Consider the following 18,120-nt stretch of genomic DNA (forward strand, 5'->3'; position numbering starts at 1 on the left):
TTTGTGTGATCTACTTTTAGAAAATCGTTGAAGGCGGCGTTCAATCCTTACTTTGGAAGCATGTTTCGCACGTTCCACAACTCTTCTTCCTTTACACGTAGAATGACTCGTTATGCAGATTTGTACACTTCCAGCGTTTCAAATTTACTACATTACAACGAGAACTATCACTTTTTCCCAAGAAGAATTTCATTACCTCACGAACAAGATTACCGCAGTATATTATAATTCATATGCTTCGTAGATGGATGAGAGTCAAAATTTTTGAATGTAAGAAAAAAAAAATTTTTTATTTTTAATTAAAAATCTTAAAGTTTAAAACATTTCTCCAACATTTATCAAGCTTTTGGTACGTGAAAATGTGACTTGATCTTTTGTTCGGTTAACAACTAGTCGTTGAATGGGTTTTTTCGCTTTTTTTTCAACTTCTACTTTTTTTCCCAAACTGACAGCGTTCAATACGAGTCAGTATGGAAAATATCCCAGTGTTAAAAGCAAATGAAATGTATATAAAACTAACAAATAGCTTAAGGAATATGTAAAGCATATTGTTCCAAAATATTTATGTCCAATTATTTAAACCAATTTTTATTTACAATCATCTGTTGTTGTTTTTTTTATCACCTGTAAGAAAGAACTCGTTAATGATAATTTTTAAAATATTAAACACAAGGTTGAGAAAAAAAACAAACTTGTGTTCTAAAATTCAACCTTTCCACTATGATGAAGTTCAAATAAATTTGAAATTTCCACTAAAGCTAATGAATCAGAATGCTTTAAATATTGCCCTAAAGCTCGTCAGTGTGAAGAGCAAAATAGTGGTTAATTAAAGGATGTAAATTTGAAAGAATAAATATGAATTCTTAAGAAACGAAAAAGTTATTTAATTTTAAGATGATGCTATGACTATCTAACTTGTTGATCTACTTTTTACTGTTCCTGACGTACAGAGTTGGCTGATACAAAGTTACAAACATGTTTACTAAAAATATTAAAATTTTTTTCATACTGTAAATTAACGAGTTGAATAAGGATGAACAGGAAGAAAAAATTTTTTTGAAACGTTGGATAACGAGGAATACTTCCATTTTTTATTTCTTCGTTCAGTTACGTTTCCCTTTTTTTTTCCTCTTCATTTTTGTTCAAATTAATCTTTGTCAGATATTGAACGAGATTTTGCAGCTAAAACTTAATAAACTTTAAAGCGAGTTTAGAGTAACTGAGAACTTAGAAGCTGGAACTAGAGATTCGGCGCTTTTGGAAAGTTCTCAAATGCGCCCTAAAAAACATTTTTTTATATAAAATTAATTTAAATTTTTGCTCATGTAAAAAAAATATAACAAATGTATCATACTGTCAGTTACTCAGGGTTTCATTTTGGTAATACTTTTTCAGAAAAACATGATTATTGAAAGATAAAAATTGACCCGTGAAGTATTAGGAGCATCAAAAGATGATTTAAGTTAAAGTTTCGGTGGAATTCTACGCGAATTTTCTTGGTCCTTATACATTTGAAAAAGTTAATTTGATGCATCATTTTATGAATCAGTTTGAAGGTCTTAATAAAATTTAAAAAACATAAATTTTTCTAAAGTTAACTCATTTTCTTAGTTTTCCATTTTAGAACCAAAACTTAAAAACACATTGTTTGGAAATTTTACCCAGAAATTCGCTAAACATAACTTCATCAAGTTTTTAACTAATATACTTTGAACATTACAAAAAAAGTTTTGTTTTTGGTGATCGTTGTAATGATATCTTTTTCCAGAATCACTATTTTTTGGTTTTATTCTTTATCAATCATTTCCGCTTACGTTTTCCACCACCTAAAAAAATTAAATCTGATGTAAAAATATAGTACATTTCACTAAAAAAGTTTTTATACACTCAATTTTAATTTTAAAAATATTTAAGCCCTTATATAATGCTGCAAGATTGCTCAAAGGGGATCTTTGAGTAACCCCCAAATCGTGTTACCTTTCACATAACAAACAAACGCGTCAGCACCTAACTCTGTTAGTACATCCAACCAAACAAGTTGTTTCGTTGAAAGTTTATCACCAGGCCCCTTAACTTCAATAATCTAAACAAAAAACAAACAAAAAAACACCTTTGCGATTACTTTACACATCTAAAAATAAATAAAAAGAATGTTAAAATACTCCAGAAAATGTCTGAATCATAAGTGTTTAAAAATGTAAGTCCTAAACATCCAATAGGAAAGATTTTGTCACTTAAGTTCAAATTATTTTACATGTTGATGATAAATGCATTTGCTAAACATATAAAAACGTTTCTTGCTTACAATCGCCCTTGTACAGATACCTTAGAAGAGCAGAAATTATTACCTTACAACTCTTAGCTTCGATATTCCAAAGAATTAGATCTGGAAACCCACCTCTGCGACGTCTAAAGTCTTTACAAAACAATTCACATATTCCAGAAAGAAGCTTTGAGCCGAGACAAATAGCAAGGTCCTAAGTTATCGAGATAATTTTCTTAAACAGCAATGCGATTGATTACATTTCCTCATAACTGGATCAAAACCGCATATTGAAAAATTAAAATGTTTCTACCTTTTTTTATTACTAATTTATCAAATTTAAAAGTTATTATCTTTTCTAATAAATAAATTAAAAAAAAAAAAATCAAAGAAGTTGCTCACAGCAGCTTCACTTGCATTTTTTAGCAGATCCCATTTAACGCCAACTGTTCTATAACGATTGTTCCAAGACTCCTGGATTGCGCATCTTAACTCCTTTTGCAAAACCAGTCAAAAATATTTTCACAACAAAACTACTAATTACTTAGAAAAAAATATTTTTAACTTTTTTTAAAAACATTTTCGCTTTTAGTATAAAAGAGATGTAAATTATATATCAAGTACTTCGATATAAATGGTATAACTTTTTACACACTTTGTATAAAGTATAAACGAAATCTCACAAAATCTGAGCAGGAATATAACCAATCAAGTCGTTTATCAATGGCATCTTTTCTGTTTAAATAAAAGCAATCTCGATACATATCCAATGGAGAACACTACAGTAAAAATAACTTTTGTAAACTTTAAGAGGATTAAATTCTTAAAATAGACCAGCAAAAAATTAGCTAGCAAAAACGTAAAAAAGAAGTTTATAGAACAAACATTTTCAGAAAAAAATAGGTTCCAAAAAAAAACAACACTGGATTTTTTAGAAACAAATAGCAATTTTCATTACATTTCTAACATTAAACTGATAGTGGTTTAACAATTTTTCGCACAATCGATATAAGTAGTTAACATTAGTTATCCACAAAAGTTGTCAAATATTTGCAGCCCGATGTTCTCAGGATTTACAAACCTTATCTTGTCTTTAAGATTTCAAATAATTTAAAATATTTACTTGGAATTCACCATGAAATGCATCTTCCACATCCATGAAAATAATTTCCCAAAAAAGTAAAAAAAACAATGTTGTTACGACACTCCCTTCTCCATGGAGACCGTTAGGAAAACCTTTATCTTTGTAGTGATCTAATACAAATTGCTCTACATAAGACATTGACTGATCTTCACCAGAAGAATTTGAAAACACTGTTCGCTGAGATGAAGAGCCTTCTAAGAATATTTCTGCACAAATTATCTCCTAAATAGTTCATAAAAATAATACTAAAAATATTACATAGAGGATTTTCACAAAATTTTCAAATATACGTATTAATTTATGCTTACTTCTTGAACTTGATTAAACTGATAAACTTCATTGAGAAAACTGTTATTAAAATTAACTTTTTTACATCTTGGAGATTTTTGAAGACGCTGATATCGTTGAAGTAAACCCAATCTATGACCAGTTCGAACAAAAGGGTCAATTAGTGCGCTTTCTATCAGACAAATCGCCTAATTTAATAAATTTTAAAAATATAGGTTTTGTTTGATGAGCATATAATATATAAGATAATATTTACTAGAGATGTAGTCAAAACCAGTACCCCAAGACCTAGGTTAATGGCAATCCTCTTAAGCCAAAAGCCAGCACAATCTAGACCAAGAACATGGTCACAAGGCCAGTGTCATTTAAGGACTAAACACTCAAGAAAAGATCAATATAAAAAGGTCAGTGCACTTAGTAGCGAAAGATTTTATAAAAAAACAGAAGCTAAAAAAAGAGTTAATATGCCCTTCTGCTACTCATTTTAGTGCAATAAAAAAAAGAAAAACTGTTGCTGTAATTACAATTCATCCTGCTTTTTCAAAGCTTTTCACATCTCTGTTTATGATAACTTCATAAAATATTTAATGAGAATTTGGTAAAAAATTGATTTTAGCAAGAAAAATTAAAAACATATTCACTATTCTTAATTATATCAAAAAAATAACTTTAAGTTTCATGATTTTTATGAAATTAAAAGTCAGTCAATAGGATAATTCATGTTCTTGTGATATTTAACATCTTGTGATATTTAACATCCCATTTGAACTTGATGACCTCACATAAATAATATACAACAATTAAAAACACTTTCCACTGAATTTTGAAAATGAGAAACAAAAAGCTTTGACTTCCTTTGTGATAAATTTCAGTTGTTTCAGGATTCTTTACTTCACAGTTAAAGATACTGGGAAATCATATATTTATATATCCAAAATAATGGATATATATATATATATATATATATATATATATATATATATATATATATATATATATATATATATATATATATATATATATATATATATATATATATATATATATATCCATTATTTTGGATCCAACACACTGGCTATAGGATACTTTGTCTGAAAATCAGATGATGTCAGACATATTTAAAACATTAAGAATTATGAGTAAACCACTGAATCTGGCATGTAGAACACCAGTAAGGCCTTGGAGGACAGGGTCGTCATACTTTGTTAACTGCAGATCTTGTAATACAATATAAGTTAGAAAAAATCTGCCATTCTTGCTTTGAATAACAAACCAATTATAAAATTAAGACTTTTTAAATGGTTAAATCTAAAATAATACCACTGTTTTATTGAATAAATGTTATTGATTCATATGTATGATGGTTTATTAGGAAATTAAAAATTTTGATTTTTAGATATAGAGTTTAAAATTAGATAAATGTCTACAATCATGCAGCACCTAATAAATGACTCTCAATAAAAATTTAAGTTACATGAATTTTCACTGAAAAAAAGACTGTTTGGTAAACTTTAAGAAAACTTTCCCATTTGTAAATCATAAGAAAAAAAACTTAAGGAAGCTTATTAATTTTCTTTTTTTTTTTATTGAACTAATTCAAGTTATTGTGTAAAAAAAATTTAGTCCAAATTTAAATGAAGTGAGTGAAGTAAAAGAACAATAAAAAAACATCAAAAAACCTTTGGAAGATCTTTCAGATACCGCTCTGTATCAATAACTAAGCGTTCCCATAAACCACCTCTAGCACAATTACAAAAATATTTTTGAGAAAGAAGCAATTCCAGAAGTTTAACAGCTTCCATATACTCTTGACGCTTTTCAAGAATCTCCACTGATTTTCCACAGATCCGAAATATTATCCATGGTTCAGAGTAACATGATAGAAAATAAGGTAATGAAAGACATCGAATAGCCTACAAGAAAAATAAATGTTACATTTCACAAAATTTACAAAAAAAACTATATTGATAATTCACATCTATGTATTGATTAGAATTTGTACCTATGCTAGGCTAATCCTACTTAAACAGATTATTTGAAAGATAAATGAGCATTCACATCATAAGACATGATAAGAAAAGCTTCTCTCTGTAACTAATTTTGTGTGTAAAGCTACATCTTCAATATGTGATGATGACTAGAACAAATTTATTGCAATTGAAGACTACATAGAAAACCACAGGTCTCTAATAGGATAAATTTTTGCACTTGCTGAAATATAATAAAATATGATAAACTTTTGTACTTGCTTTCTTTTCATTATGTATCAATGCTTAAATATTACTTCTGACAAAACAAAAAACTATCAGATAACTATTCAATTGTTTAAAAATGTTTAACATTAAAGACTATTGAAGTCTCTGAACACAATTTCCATTTTTCTCAAAAGTAGAAAAGGTGGACAACTATGGGTCTTTCCCTGTAGTCTTCAATTACTATAAGATTATTATATTATTTTTTGAGGCCTTAACCTCTTAAAATTAAGCTCAGATATTTTCTTTTATGTGTTTTTAATTCTTTCTAAACTCACAAAAATTATTCAAAATTTTTTGTTTTTTTTTTTTAAAAAAAGTTTTATGAGATTTGGAAAGATATTTACTTTCAAACTAATTTCAAAAAATTTTTAAATATAAATTTTTTCTTTTTGTTAAAGTAAAAAATGTAAATTGCTACTTTTCTTTTTCCTTCATCCACTACATCTTCACATATATCTTCACATATATCAACCAAACGTTGTTTTACTTTTGTATAAACTTCATATGCAGCATCTAAATCTTTTTTTTCCATAAACATATCTAGCTCTCTCTCCATTTCAACAGCCACTGTGTAAGAAGTAAGTTCAGCACTACTAATAAACAATTTATTCTTTTTGTTGACTGTGTATGATGGATACTTAACTTCGCCATTGTTTACTTGAAGCAGGTGATAACTTAACAATAATAAAAACAGATCATAAAATTGAAAAATTGCTGAAAATAATACTTAAAACATATATATTATTAACAACAACAACAACAACAACAATAATGATAGTAATAATAATAGTAACAATAATAATTAGTCACTCATTTACATCCTAAGAGCATACAGCTTATCCTTGTCATATTTAACATTTTAGAATTAGTATCATCAATAAGTAAGTGCTTAATTATGTGTGTGAGTGTGTGTAGTGAAGGTTATTTATTCAGCTGTTGTATTACAAATGCATTAAAACCTGTATAATTCAAAATTTTGATGAAATAATTAATTCAAAATAAACCATTTTTATTCATGTGCAGACTTCAGCATGCAATAGTGTCAGATAATTATATTTTAACCTATGGCCTATGGGACACCATCTCCAATTTTCATAATTTTTACATATACATCCAAGTACAGTGGTTTAGAAATGATAGTCTAATAAATACTAACAGGTGGCATGCCTTGATTTCTTGGTTGTTAAAATAGACAACTTTTTTTTCTAACCTTCAACATGCGACTCATTTTTTTTTCTAGAACTGTTCTCTGGATATTTATGTCGTAAAAATAGTGATTTTTGCTAATATGTTAGATTTTAAAAATAGTGATTTTTATTAACAAATTAGAAAAAACTGTAACCTCAACTTTGGAAAATTTCTGAAAAATGCTAAAAACTGGCAAAATGAAATTAATTGTAGAATTTTTCTATTCATCAACAACTCCACACGTTTGTTTTCTGATTAGCTTTTTTGTCTGCAATAAGTGGGCAAAATATAAACAGTTAGTGAAACTTTGAGAAATCAAATGTCTAAAAGTATATAGTTTCACTTGTCTAAAAAAATCCTGTTTTCGGCCATTTTGGAATAGCTCATAAATTTCTCTATCACTTTATTAACAGCCATTAGGACCATTGGGCTAAGTGATCTTTAACTGTTCACAACAAAAAATGCAGCGTTTTTTAAAAACCCTTATTTTTAATTATCAGGATTGAATAGCATTATTTGAAACAGTACTCTCCAACCTGCCTCCTAGCCCATGTGAAGGGTCTAACCAATTAAAAAATCATTCCTTAAAAAAAGAAAGATATGGTTGGTTGCTTCCTCCCTGATCTGGTCTTTACACTGGATAGGCACACAAATAAAGGCACAATTAACTACATAATGCCTTGCATTATTGTGATACTCAGAAATAACTTTAGTTAATCTTAAAACTGGAACTTGAGCATTATTAATCAAATTTTTTTATTTATTGCTGATTGGATTGCTAAAAATTCAGAGCAAAAGTAGGTCAGTAAATTCATACATTACTGGCAACATGAAGTAGAGCAAGACAAATCAAACCACTAAAATATTGATTTAATGTTTTGTTTATATAAAATATTTTTTATAAAATGTAAACTAGTTTCAATTAATCATTTAATTATATGTAATATAATTAAGTAATTGATCAGATCTCTCTCTCTCTCTCTCTCTCTCTCTCTCTCTCTCTCTCTCTCTCTCTCTCTCTCTCTCTCTCTCTCTCTCTCTCTCTCTCTCTCTCTCTCTCTCTCTCTCTCTCTCTCTCTCTCTCTCTCTCTCTCTCTCTCTCTCTCTCTCTCTCTCTCTCTATATATATATATATATATATATATATATATATATATATATATACTATTAGATCTATTAGGTTAACAAAAAAAATACTGCATAAAACGAAAAAGAAGTATATAGTCCAATTAAAGCATAGTATTCAATTCTTATACATGAATGTTCTTATTGTTTTTACAGACTACAAAAAGTTCTTGAAGACACTTGACTGTTCTGTCCACTAATTTGTTCTGGATATTTCCTGTCTTGATGGTTCCTGACTCCAAGACTTTTTCACAGAGTTTAACACTTTCTTGTGAACCTGCAAACTACTACATAGCTTCTGATAATCACCTGCATTGCAAATTTGGTCAGTAAACCAATGGTATGACATAAGAGATGAATTTATAAATATCAAGTTGTGAGTCTCTTCTCTTTAGTAGAAGTAAGAATGCCAAAAGAGCTTGCATTGCTCAAGAATTCCATCTTTCATTACTTAAGTTTAGTATTTTCTGAAAATTCAATTTAGGAAACACTCCAGATTTTTCAAAAACAAAAAACTTGACTTAAATGAAATAAAAATTTCATGCCATTAAGCCATCCTGCTGTTTCAGTAATCACTTCTTTACCATTCTTGAAATTCATCCTGAGCTGTTAATAATTCTTTACCAGTTCCATTATAAAAAGATATTCAATGTTTGGTGATGGGGTGTTTCCTTCAAGTTCTTCATCCATTAATATACAAACAACTCAAGGTCAAGGTATTGACAACCAATGAATTGTGGTACTTCTCATTTCTTTAAAGAAAAAAAAAAGTCTTTGTAACTGAGTGATGATCCCATTTCTTCTTCCAGTGTTCACATTCATAGTATTATACTCTTTATACTCTTGCATAAACTGTATTCATTGAGAACAGCTGTTATACCTTTGACAAAAGTATCTGTTTTTCTGCCTGGTAGATCCAGTTCATTCTTCAATATTAACACTTGATATTCTTGGTGATTAATGTTTACCATCAGAATGTAGTGACTATTTTTTAAAGTGTAATATTCTCTTTCTTTCTTCATTACGTTTAACAGCTTCTTTAATAGTGGATCTGAATGCCAGATTGTGAAGGTGTCTGAACATCGATTCCATCTTTAGATAACTGTTGTCAAATAGTTACTGCTTTTTTAGTTGACAAATTTGATGATGTTACTAATTTGGTTGTATTTTTGGGTGTTGTACTTGTTGCTTGTGCTTATGGACTGTTCCTCAGAATCTTCAGACTCTTAATATTCTGTCTCTGAATCAGAAGTTGATGTTGTTGCTGCTGCTGTTGTTACAGTAGGCTCGAAGGATGTTTTTCTTCTTTTTGATGGATAGATAGTTTTTGAATTCGGAGCCTTCCCAGTTGTATACTTGACCTGTACATTACTTGAATTTTCTTCAAGTTGAACAGTTCTTCTTTTCTTATGTGACTCATGAAACCGTACAAGATTCTTTGTCAAAATCATTTTATTTCTTTCAGTTGTAGAAGCACTTTTCTCATGTGACATTACGAACAAAATTAATACTCAGGTATTTTTCTGAAAACAATGATTATTATTAGTGTTGCTCTATCAGCTTATATACTATAAACCTTGCTAATTTCAATAAACTTCTAGAAGACTCCAGAAAGTACAAGAAAGTTGCAGAAGATTCCCTAAAGTCCCAGGAGGTTCAAGTAAGTTTTAGAAAGATGCAGAAGGCTATACTTATACTGCTCACAACTATTATTTAATTGAAAAATTTAGGGCAACTGGATTCGTTGGAGACGCCAAACACACTGCTCCAAGAACAAGCCGTTCAGATGTCAATATTGAAGCAGTGCGTGAGAGTGTTGGTGACAATCCAGGAACCTCAATTCGGCGTCGTGGACAAGAATTACAAATGACGCACATTTTCACCTGGATGGTTTTGTTAATTGCCAAAATTGCAGCTTTTGGGGTTCCGAGAACCCACATGTGATTGTCGAAAAACAAATGCATCCACAATGTGTTACTGTTTAGTGTGGATTTTGGGCTGGAGGCATAATTGGACCATACTTTTTTGAAAATAAGTAGACTGGTCAAGCAGTGACTGTTACTGGTGCTCGATATCGCGACATGATAACACAGTTCTTTCTGCAGAAATTGGATGATATTCAATGCTGCATCAACGAAATTCAGTCACATTTATGCAAAATGGTCATGAGAAATTTAGACAAGAGTGTGTATATGCATGCAAAGCCAATAATGCCATATGTCCAATGTGTTATTCCGTAAATAACCCTATCCTATGTACTTTATGATTCAATAAAAAAATAACAATCAAAAGACTAAAAATTGTGTTTTCTATTTAATTCAAATCTTGTGTTAATTTTGAGACACCCTGTATATATATATAAGAAAGTAAGAAAAATCAAATCTGTTGAAGAAGTTGGCAAAAGATATGACCCAGATTACATACCACCTCTGTTAAACAAATTGATACTATAGATCCTTGTCTTATCAAATTTGGTTTGACTCTTATTCAAAAATCATCCAGCAAGATCATACTACAAATAGATATTAAAGTAAAGAAAAAAAGTTAAATTGTGAGTGAATTGTTGAATGCATCTGAGCAAGCCACAAATTTAACTCATATTATGCAATCTTTAAGAACTTTTTCAAAAATGGTTAGAAGAATCAAAATCCTGTGGTATAGCTGAGATACCATCATTTGCTCTTTTAAAGCTACAAGATTGTATTACTGCTGGAAAATCTGGCAAACACAATATATTTTCTACCTACCATCAAAATCCAAATCTTATGGCAAAAGTCTTAAAATGAATTTAAGTCAAAAGATATGATGGCCTAAGCTATATGTTCAATAGAAAATAAAGCATGCATATTTCATGAGTATGAGTATTGTCCTGAAAAAGAAAGAATTGAAAAAAAAGTCAACGTAACTGGTAGGGGATTCAAAAAATGAAATAACTTACAAGCAATGGTTCAAGACTAATAGGAGCTCCTAGAAAAAATAGAGTTTCTAGAAGAGTTAACAGACAACTTGTATAAACTCAAAATCATCATTATGTTTGCAAATCCCTGATATTCTTTTTAAAGAAAAACTGAAGCTAAATAATTGTGTTATGCAAATGTCTTTTACTGTAAATTTTTATTCAAAATGAAGTTCAGTCATCATATTTTTCCAAACATCTAGCAACTCTCCATCCATTTGTCATAAATGTGCAATCTTTAAACCCAAGAAAGCAAATGTTTGTTTTAATATATGACAATCTTCTTCACAATACTGAGACAGTCTTCAGTATGCCTTCAAAATCATACCAATTCTGAAGAAGAATACCCACAAGTTCAGAAGATCCATTATTTCACTAATGGTGCAAGCAGCTAGAATAAAATTAATTAAATTCATTTTTTATAACAAAATATTCAAAAAAAATCTGATTAACAATTACCTACTCTAACCAAATTGTTTTTGGCTCTTGAAATGATATTTTACAAACTTGAGACAAAATTGATAATCACTAACTGAATAGGTGTGCTTTTTCTTATTGTATTTTAGATTGAATTTGAAAAACCTGTGTTTTCATGAAAAAAGTATGAACTGAACAGATTGGCATTTTTTCAAAACTAGTGATAGTACATATTGTATAAGGAAAAGAGTTTTTTGTAACCTATCCTTTCAAAAACTAATTGACAATCAAATTTTGATGCCAAGTATGTTTTTAGTTGCAAAAGAAAAAAATTTAAATACATAAGTTAGTAGCAAAATATCAAAGTGTATACACATTTGGGTTATGATTTTTTACAAATAACTGAAGTCTTGTATTATGATATAGGTATCATAAAAGACTTTAACTAAAAAAAAATTAAAATAGGTTATATGTTTAGTTATAAAATGTCAATCCCAATAAATTTACAATTTTGTAATTATAACTATAATTTTGAAATAAATTTTTTTTAAAAGAAAATTGTATAGAAATACAGGATTTATTAAAACATGACTTTACTAAATATTTTTTTTGGAAAAAGAATTATTATTTATGTTGAATGTTTTTTAGATTTCTCAACATTTCTGAAACTGAAACAGCTGCTATTACACATGAAGTACTTGCTCAATCATTTGAAAATACTCCTGCTATCAAAGGAACTCATATCATTATTTATCACCTAAATCATGCTGTTTAAAAGCTTATATAACATCAATTAGTAGTGCATTTGACATTTTACACATGCTGGAAGTTACTTGCATTAATAATACTTGCAAAATCAATAAATATTGATATCAATATTAATGATTGGATATTAGTGAATTTTTTTGGTGATTTCTTATTTTAATGGTGAAGCTGTTTGTGTTAGCTGTTTACAAAAAGCTGGATTTTATTTCAAATATCCAATAAAAAAAGACATTACATGAGCTTGAGCTCAAAAATACAAGACACTAGGTTTTACTTCTATCTTATTTTAAAAAGATGAAATGAATTGTCATACATTATTGTTTTCAACTATGAGCTACATTATTCAATATATCATTATTAAGGGAAGATATAATAATTTTGAAAAAAAGATATTTTTATTTTTGATATAAAAGAGAAACTTGTCTGATTTAAAAGCATGTTAAATATATTTTATCCATTTTTTTATATTTACTACACTATGACCAAAATAAAATTATTTTTGTAAGGAAAGCTGCAAACTGTTGAAGCTGTTATTGAAATAAGCTGTATTTGAGAAATTTGGTTAAAAATTCCCATTCTAAATATTTTGATCAACTAAAAGAATTATCTTGAAATAGAAAAGCAAACCTAGTTATAAATTGTTTCTAACTAAATTTTATCAAGAAGTTCTTAGATTCGTATTGATTGATTTGAGTAAAGCATTTCAAAGGACATTTTTTTGGATTCTTATAACCATGAAGAAAATTTTCTCAATTACCATGGAAAGTTAAAACGAAAAAAAAAAAAAAAAAAAAAAATGCTTATTATAGCAACAGTACCAAAAATAACTTACAAATTTTAAAGTTTTATGTAAAGATTGTTTACCATAGAATTCTCTAACACTCCAGATTTATTTATGAAGTCCTAAAAAGCTAAATTTGCTTGACATTATTTTGGAAGATATCAAACCTTTTTTACTTAAAGATATAAGACCCCTTAGTTATGTAAATTTACTACTTTAAACATGTATCACAATTGAATAATAATGCAGGACTGCAGATAATTTTTATAGCAACTGCAATTTTATAGAACAAACTACAAATAGTAGATTGCACCCATTACATGAGTCACTTGATGGGTTGGAAGGGCATTGGTTTCCAATAACTCTATTCAACCCTGATAATTGAATATTAGGATTATTACAAAATGCTGCAACTTTTGTTGTGAACATGACAAGTTGATAAAATTTTCATATTTAGATATTATTTACTGTTAAGATTAGATCAATACAGAGTGGTAGAAATGTATGTATGTATGTATGTATGTATGTATGTATGTATGTATGTATGTATGTATGTATGTATGTATGTATGTATGCATGCATGTATGTATGTATGTATGTATGTATGTATGTATGTATGTATGTATGTATGTATGTATGTATGTATGTATGTATGTATGTATGTATGTATGTATGTATGTATGTATGTATGTATGTATGTATGTATGTATGTATGTATGTATGTATGTATGTATGTATGTATGTATGTATGTATGTATGTATGTATGTATTTATGTATGTATGTATGTATGTATGTATGTATGTATGTATGTATGTATGTATGTATGTATGTATGTATGTATGTATGTATGTATGTATGTATGTATGTATGTATGTATGTATGTATGTATGTATGTATGTATGTATGTATGTATGTATGTATGTATGTATGTATGTATGTATCATACAAATTATGCTCATTCTGTACTTTTAAACTATGCCTCATGGAATATGAGAAATGTTATTTGCAGAACATTGGGCCTACAAAACAAATTGTTGGCTGTTTTATTTAGGTCTCAGGCAAAACGCTTGATTGTATAAGTATTTTTGAGAATTTCATCCTGCCTCAATGTGTTTAAAGGAGGACTCATTTCTATAATTGATCAGTTTATAAAAAGGTTTCCAATGATAAAGAAATCTTTGTATGGATCAATTATACTAATCAATATGTCCCAAAGTTTTTCCCAGTAGCTGAGACTTTTTACATTTTGTGTCCGTATTGAATGAGAGAACCGGGCTGTATATTTTACAGTTTGGTATCACAACATATACTTAACTTCAGACAAACTTTGTTTTGTAATGTGAAAAAACCCTATTAAAGTTAATAATTTTTTACTTGAAAAAATAACATTTCATTACTGATTTATTTCATGTAAGTCATTAAAGTCTTAAGAATATATCAGTTATAGAATGGTGAGTTTTTAAACGAACTGAACTAAAAATCTTTAATAAAATCAGATTTCTTCTTTTGAATAAATATTTGTCATAAATAATAACCAATCGACTTTCAACTTACACTTGGTTGTATCCTGTGTAGTGCATAACATCTTCATAGTGTGTATTGGTAATACTGAATAATGTGAAAATTCTTGTGAATACAAAACCAACTTCTTCATTCAGTTTCACACATTGACCAAGATACTCTTTTGCTCTAATGGAAATTTTATTCTTAAAACATTTTAATGTTAAAAATACATTTTAGATTATTAAAAAAAAAATACAGATCTTTAAGTTTAAAAAAATTTTAAACCTAACATAAAAAAAGAAAAAAATAAAATAAAATAAATGAATTTATTATCATTATTTTATGAAACAGTACTTCTTGCTCATGAGTAAAGATGTTGACAAGAAATCTTTTTTTTTTAACATAAACAAAGACTTTTGTTGTACACAATGTTTCTTTAACATTGAACAAAGATCCGTTTTAGATAAAGTACTCCCACTTTTTACTAAATGAAAATCTTTCGATAGTTGGCGAACTTCATTTGCATTTAAGAGTTGCAAAATTTCATCTAAACTATTTAAGTGTTTTTCATCTGTCAGATATCCTGGGAAAAAAAGATAAAATACTTATATTTAAATTTACACATTACCATCTACATAAACAAGTTTTTAAAAACTAAAATCTTTTAAGAATCTAATTTTATATAAATTAAGGATTGGTATTTCAATTTCTGCTGAGAATAAATGATAACTAAATACTGATGCTTAATGTCAAACAAAAGAACTATAAAAAAATTTAAAATAAATATTTGATTCACCAGATTTAATAAGCTCTTGAAATGACCCACTTAAATCTGAACAGATTTCTGGATATTGGATTTTATTACATCGAAACCAACCTTTCTTTCTCAGATACAAGCGAATATATAACTGTAAAGATACTTTTGATAATTCTCCACATTTAGCAAGGATTTTTATATCATTTACATCAAATAAAACAGAATCATCCTTAGATTGAAGAACTTTTTCTATTACATAAAAAAAATTTTCCAAATATGGCATAAGAGAATTTTTATACTTTTTAGCATCTATACTTTCAATCAAATCTAATTTTATCTTATCTTCTTGAGGTAAATTTTGAGATTCTATCTGAAAAAACAAATTTTCTTTTGTTTTAGAAGTATTTTTATTTAGTTCAATTTTATCATTGAAAATACTGTCTTGATTCTGCTTTTGATGGCAATTGAAACCAAATAATCTAAAAGGATTTAACTTTTTTCTCCACTCATGAAAATGACTTTCATCATAAATATGTTGATTACTAAGCTCATGAAGTTTTTTTGTCAACTCTTCAAGTTTTAATAACCACTGACTTAATGATAGTGAAGTGTCTAATGTTTTAACAGTTATTAAACTACTTGGTTGCTTTGTTGATTGATTACATAGCTTCAGGTTTAATTTATTGCTGCAATCATCATCACCATCATCATCACTAATGATAATTACTTTAGATTTGCAAAGTCTTTTATGGATAAGCTCATCATTAGAAGTGACCATTGTTGTTATGCTAGGCACACAATTTTTTTTAGCATTCTTGACAAAATTCTTAGAGCTGTTTCTTTGATTGTTAATTATTTCAAAATCATTTTTGGAACATTTTGAGCTTTCTGAAGTTAGTAAGTTTTCATCACCAGTTTCGTTTAACATCAATGTCTTAACAGAAGTGATTTTTATTTCTCTACAGTCAGCATCAAGATGATGATTGATTCTTCGTTTTACAACTTGCATTCCACATGCTGGACATACTATGTAAAGATTGCTTAATTTAAAAAAGTTAAACTTGTCAGCATTTGCCATTAGTTAAAGTTAATTGTTTAGTTATCTAAATATCATGCTTCAAGAACTTTACTTGAAGTAATCTGAAACAATTAAATTATACAGTGGCAAAAAAAAAAAAAAAAAAAAAGGTACATGGCGATTTTTTTATTTAAAGCTTAAAGTACCATTTAAAAAAAAACCAAAATAAATATTGAATTGAATTTTTTATTTTTCAAAAAAATTGTTCTTAAATTAATCTGGTATAAAATTGTATTTTTTAAAAAAAATGTCATGGATAATAGAAAACTATGACAGATCAAGGTCAGCCCAGCAGTAATATTAAAACTTATATCCCCACGTGGTCTTTTGCATGCTAAGCATCTTTTTGCGCCGATTTAACTTATCTTGTTGCAGATTCTAAGGGCCTTTTTAACTTATCCTAACCTAAGGGCCGATTTAACTTATCTTGTTGCAGATTATATGGACAAGGGCTAGCCCGTTTGCCCGGAAAACGAGCCAGTTTTAAAATTGCGTTTATATGAATTTTTGCCAAAAAAAAAAAATTATATCGAGGTCAGCCTGGCTTTTTCTAGCAGGGCCGGCCTCTTTAGCGGTCAAATAGTAACTTTAAAGATTGCGGCTAGCGGCAAAAAAACACATTGCATTTTAACAATATGTTTAACTGGTATTATAACACAAATAATGCTTCTTAAAAGCCTAATTGTATTATATAAACTTCACAAATTTAAATTTGATAATTTTTAAAATATTATTTTTTTACGAAAACGATCACAATCACTTCAAAAGATGAAACAAGCAGGAGAGAGGCACCTTTTATGAAAAAGTCGTAGTTGCTAATTTAAAACTGGCAGAACTGATTTATGGTGGCATAATATAATAACTGGTGTAGCTCCCATTGATGTATGGAAAACAAATTTTAGGCTTTTACGGTTTCTTTTCGTGAATTTGGTTTAAGAGTTAAGCCCTTATTTATCTCCTGACCCTTTTTCGCCTAACTCTAGAGTTCTATTAGCAGATAAAAAAAGTAGCTATTACTTTATATTACTTAAAAGATACTGGTAAATGATCTTTGGTAAATTATAAAAGCAAAACAACTAAAATTTAAACTACACGGAAGTTGCCAGTTTTATTATTAAATTTATTATTTTACGTGGAAGCTTCAAATTTAAAGAATTTTAGAATTTGTACGCATGCGTACAATTTTATATAAAAAATTAACCAGCCCGTTTGCCGAGACTCGGCAAAAAACAGTGAGATCTCGGCTAGCTCGTTTATTCATATAAACGCAAAATAAAATGAAGTTAAAATATTGATGACGTCGATATCTCGGTAAACGGGGTGGCTCGTTTGCCGAGCCAGCCCGCTTTCCACATAAACAGGCCCTTAAGCAAATTTCAGTTGGAAGTCTCCAAAAGTTTTGTTTTAGGCTACTTACAGTATTTTTTTTCAAACCTTGACTAATTTTTGATAATTGAGCTGACCTGTGCATTAAACTTATTTAATTTTCTTCTATCCAAATACCAATGATATATTATATATACTAGATGTCTAACTTCGATCCGAAATGTGAAGCCGTGGGAGCCATTTCTAATTCGGGCAAAAACGTGCATTTTTAAC

The 18,120-nt window shown here is 28.5% G+C and overlaps 2 protein-coding genes and 1 pseudogene across 8 annotated transcripts in view; 2 read left to right on the forward strand and 1 right to left on the reverse strand.

Annotated features, from left to right (window-relative positions):
• The window catches only part of LOC145187987 (5'-nucleotidase domain-containing protein 3-like), a 25,511-nt gene extending 12,676 nt beyond the window's left edge, over positions 1-12,835 (forward strand). The window contains exons 16-18 of one of the 5 annotated variants that reach the window (XR_016453211.1): positions 21-270; positions 8,420-8,603; positions 9,865-10,563. Coding sequence is in view for 3 of the 5 variants with exons in the window: in XM_090089967.1 (XP_089946093.1) it covers positions 21-228 (208 nt within the window). In the remaining 2 variants the exon portion in view is untranslated. Of the gene's footprint in view, positions 1-20; positions 602-8,419; positions 9,034-9,864; positions 10,564-12,284 lie in introns of those variants that run through there. The other 4 variants (XM_090089967.1, XM_090089959.1, XR_016453212.1 and 1 more) reach the window with 4 other exon arrangements.
• Positions 1,680-16,605, reverse strand: LOC145187348 (fanconi-associated nuclease 1-like). Of its 3 annotated transcripts, none has more exons than XR_016453201.1 (12): positions 15,483-16,605; positions 15,041-15,269; positions 14,738-14,872; positions 6,369-6,624; positions 5,375-5,608; positions 3,716-3,827; positions 3,387-3,629; positions 2,947-3,042; positions 2,666-2,758; positions 2,349-2,477; positions 1,978-2,083; positions 1,680-1,826 (listed from the first exon to the last, which is right to left on the reverse strand). XR_016453201.1 is itself a non-coding variant. In XM_090089938.1 (12 exons), exons 1-12 carry the CDS (start codon positions 16,519-16,521, stop codon positions 1,801-1,803), a joined length of 2,724 nt encoding a protein of 907 aa, XP_089946064.1. In that variant the 5' UTR covers positions 16,522-16,605; the 3' UTR covers positions 1,680-1,800. The 3 variants fall into 3 exon arrangements, 2 of the variants coding, with proteins under 2 accessions (XP_089946064.1, XP_089946056.1); XM_090089938.1 differs by having other exon boundaries at positions 2,008-2,083; positions 3,716-3,883; XM_090089930.1 differs by having other exon boundaries at positions 3,716-3,883.
• On the forward strand, positions 11,069-11,614 carry LOC149893038 (uncharacterized; annotated as a pseudogene).
• Positions 16,606-18,120: the final 1,515 nt, after the last annotated feature.

Source organism: Hydra viridissima, unplaced genomic scaffold (assembly GCF_058129835.1).
Source record: "Hydra viridissima isolate aposymbiotic clone 2 unplaced genomic scaffold, HvirCarnegie_v1 scaffold_1, whole genome shotgun sequence".
In the NCBI taxonomy this organism is placed as follows: domain Eukaryota; kingdom Metazoa; phylum Cnidaria; class Hydrozoa; order Anthoathecata; family Hydridae; genus Hydra; species Hydra viridissima.

Bases quoted from the DNA above. Each gene is read 5' to 3' on its own strand.
- LOC145187348 (XM_090089930.1), bottom strand. From the start codon at position 16,521: ATGGCAAATGCTGACAAGTTTAACTTTTTTAAATTAAGCAATCTTTAC. The intron at 6,625-14,737 runs GTAAGTTGAAAG...ATTATTGTTAAG, and splicing joins TACACAGGATACAACCAAGT to TTATCACCTGCTTCAAGTAA. The intron at 3,630-3,715 runs GTAAGCATAAAT...TGAACTATTTAG, and splicing joins AGTTTAATCAAGTTCAAGAA to GAGATAATTTGTGCAGAAAT.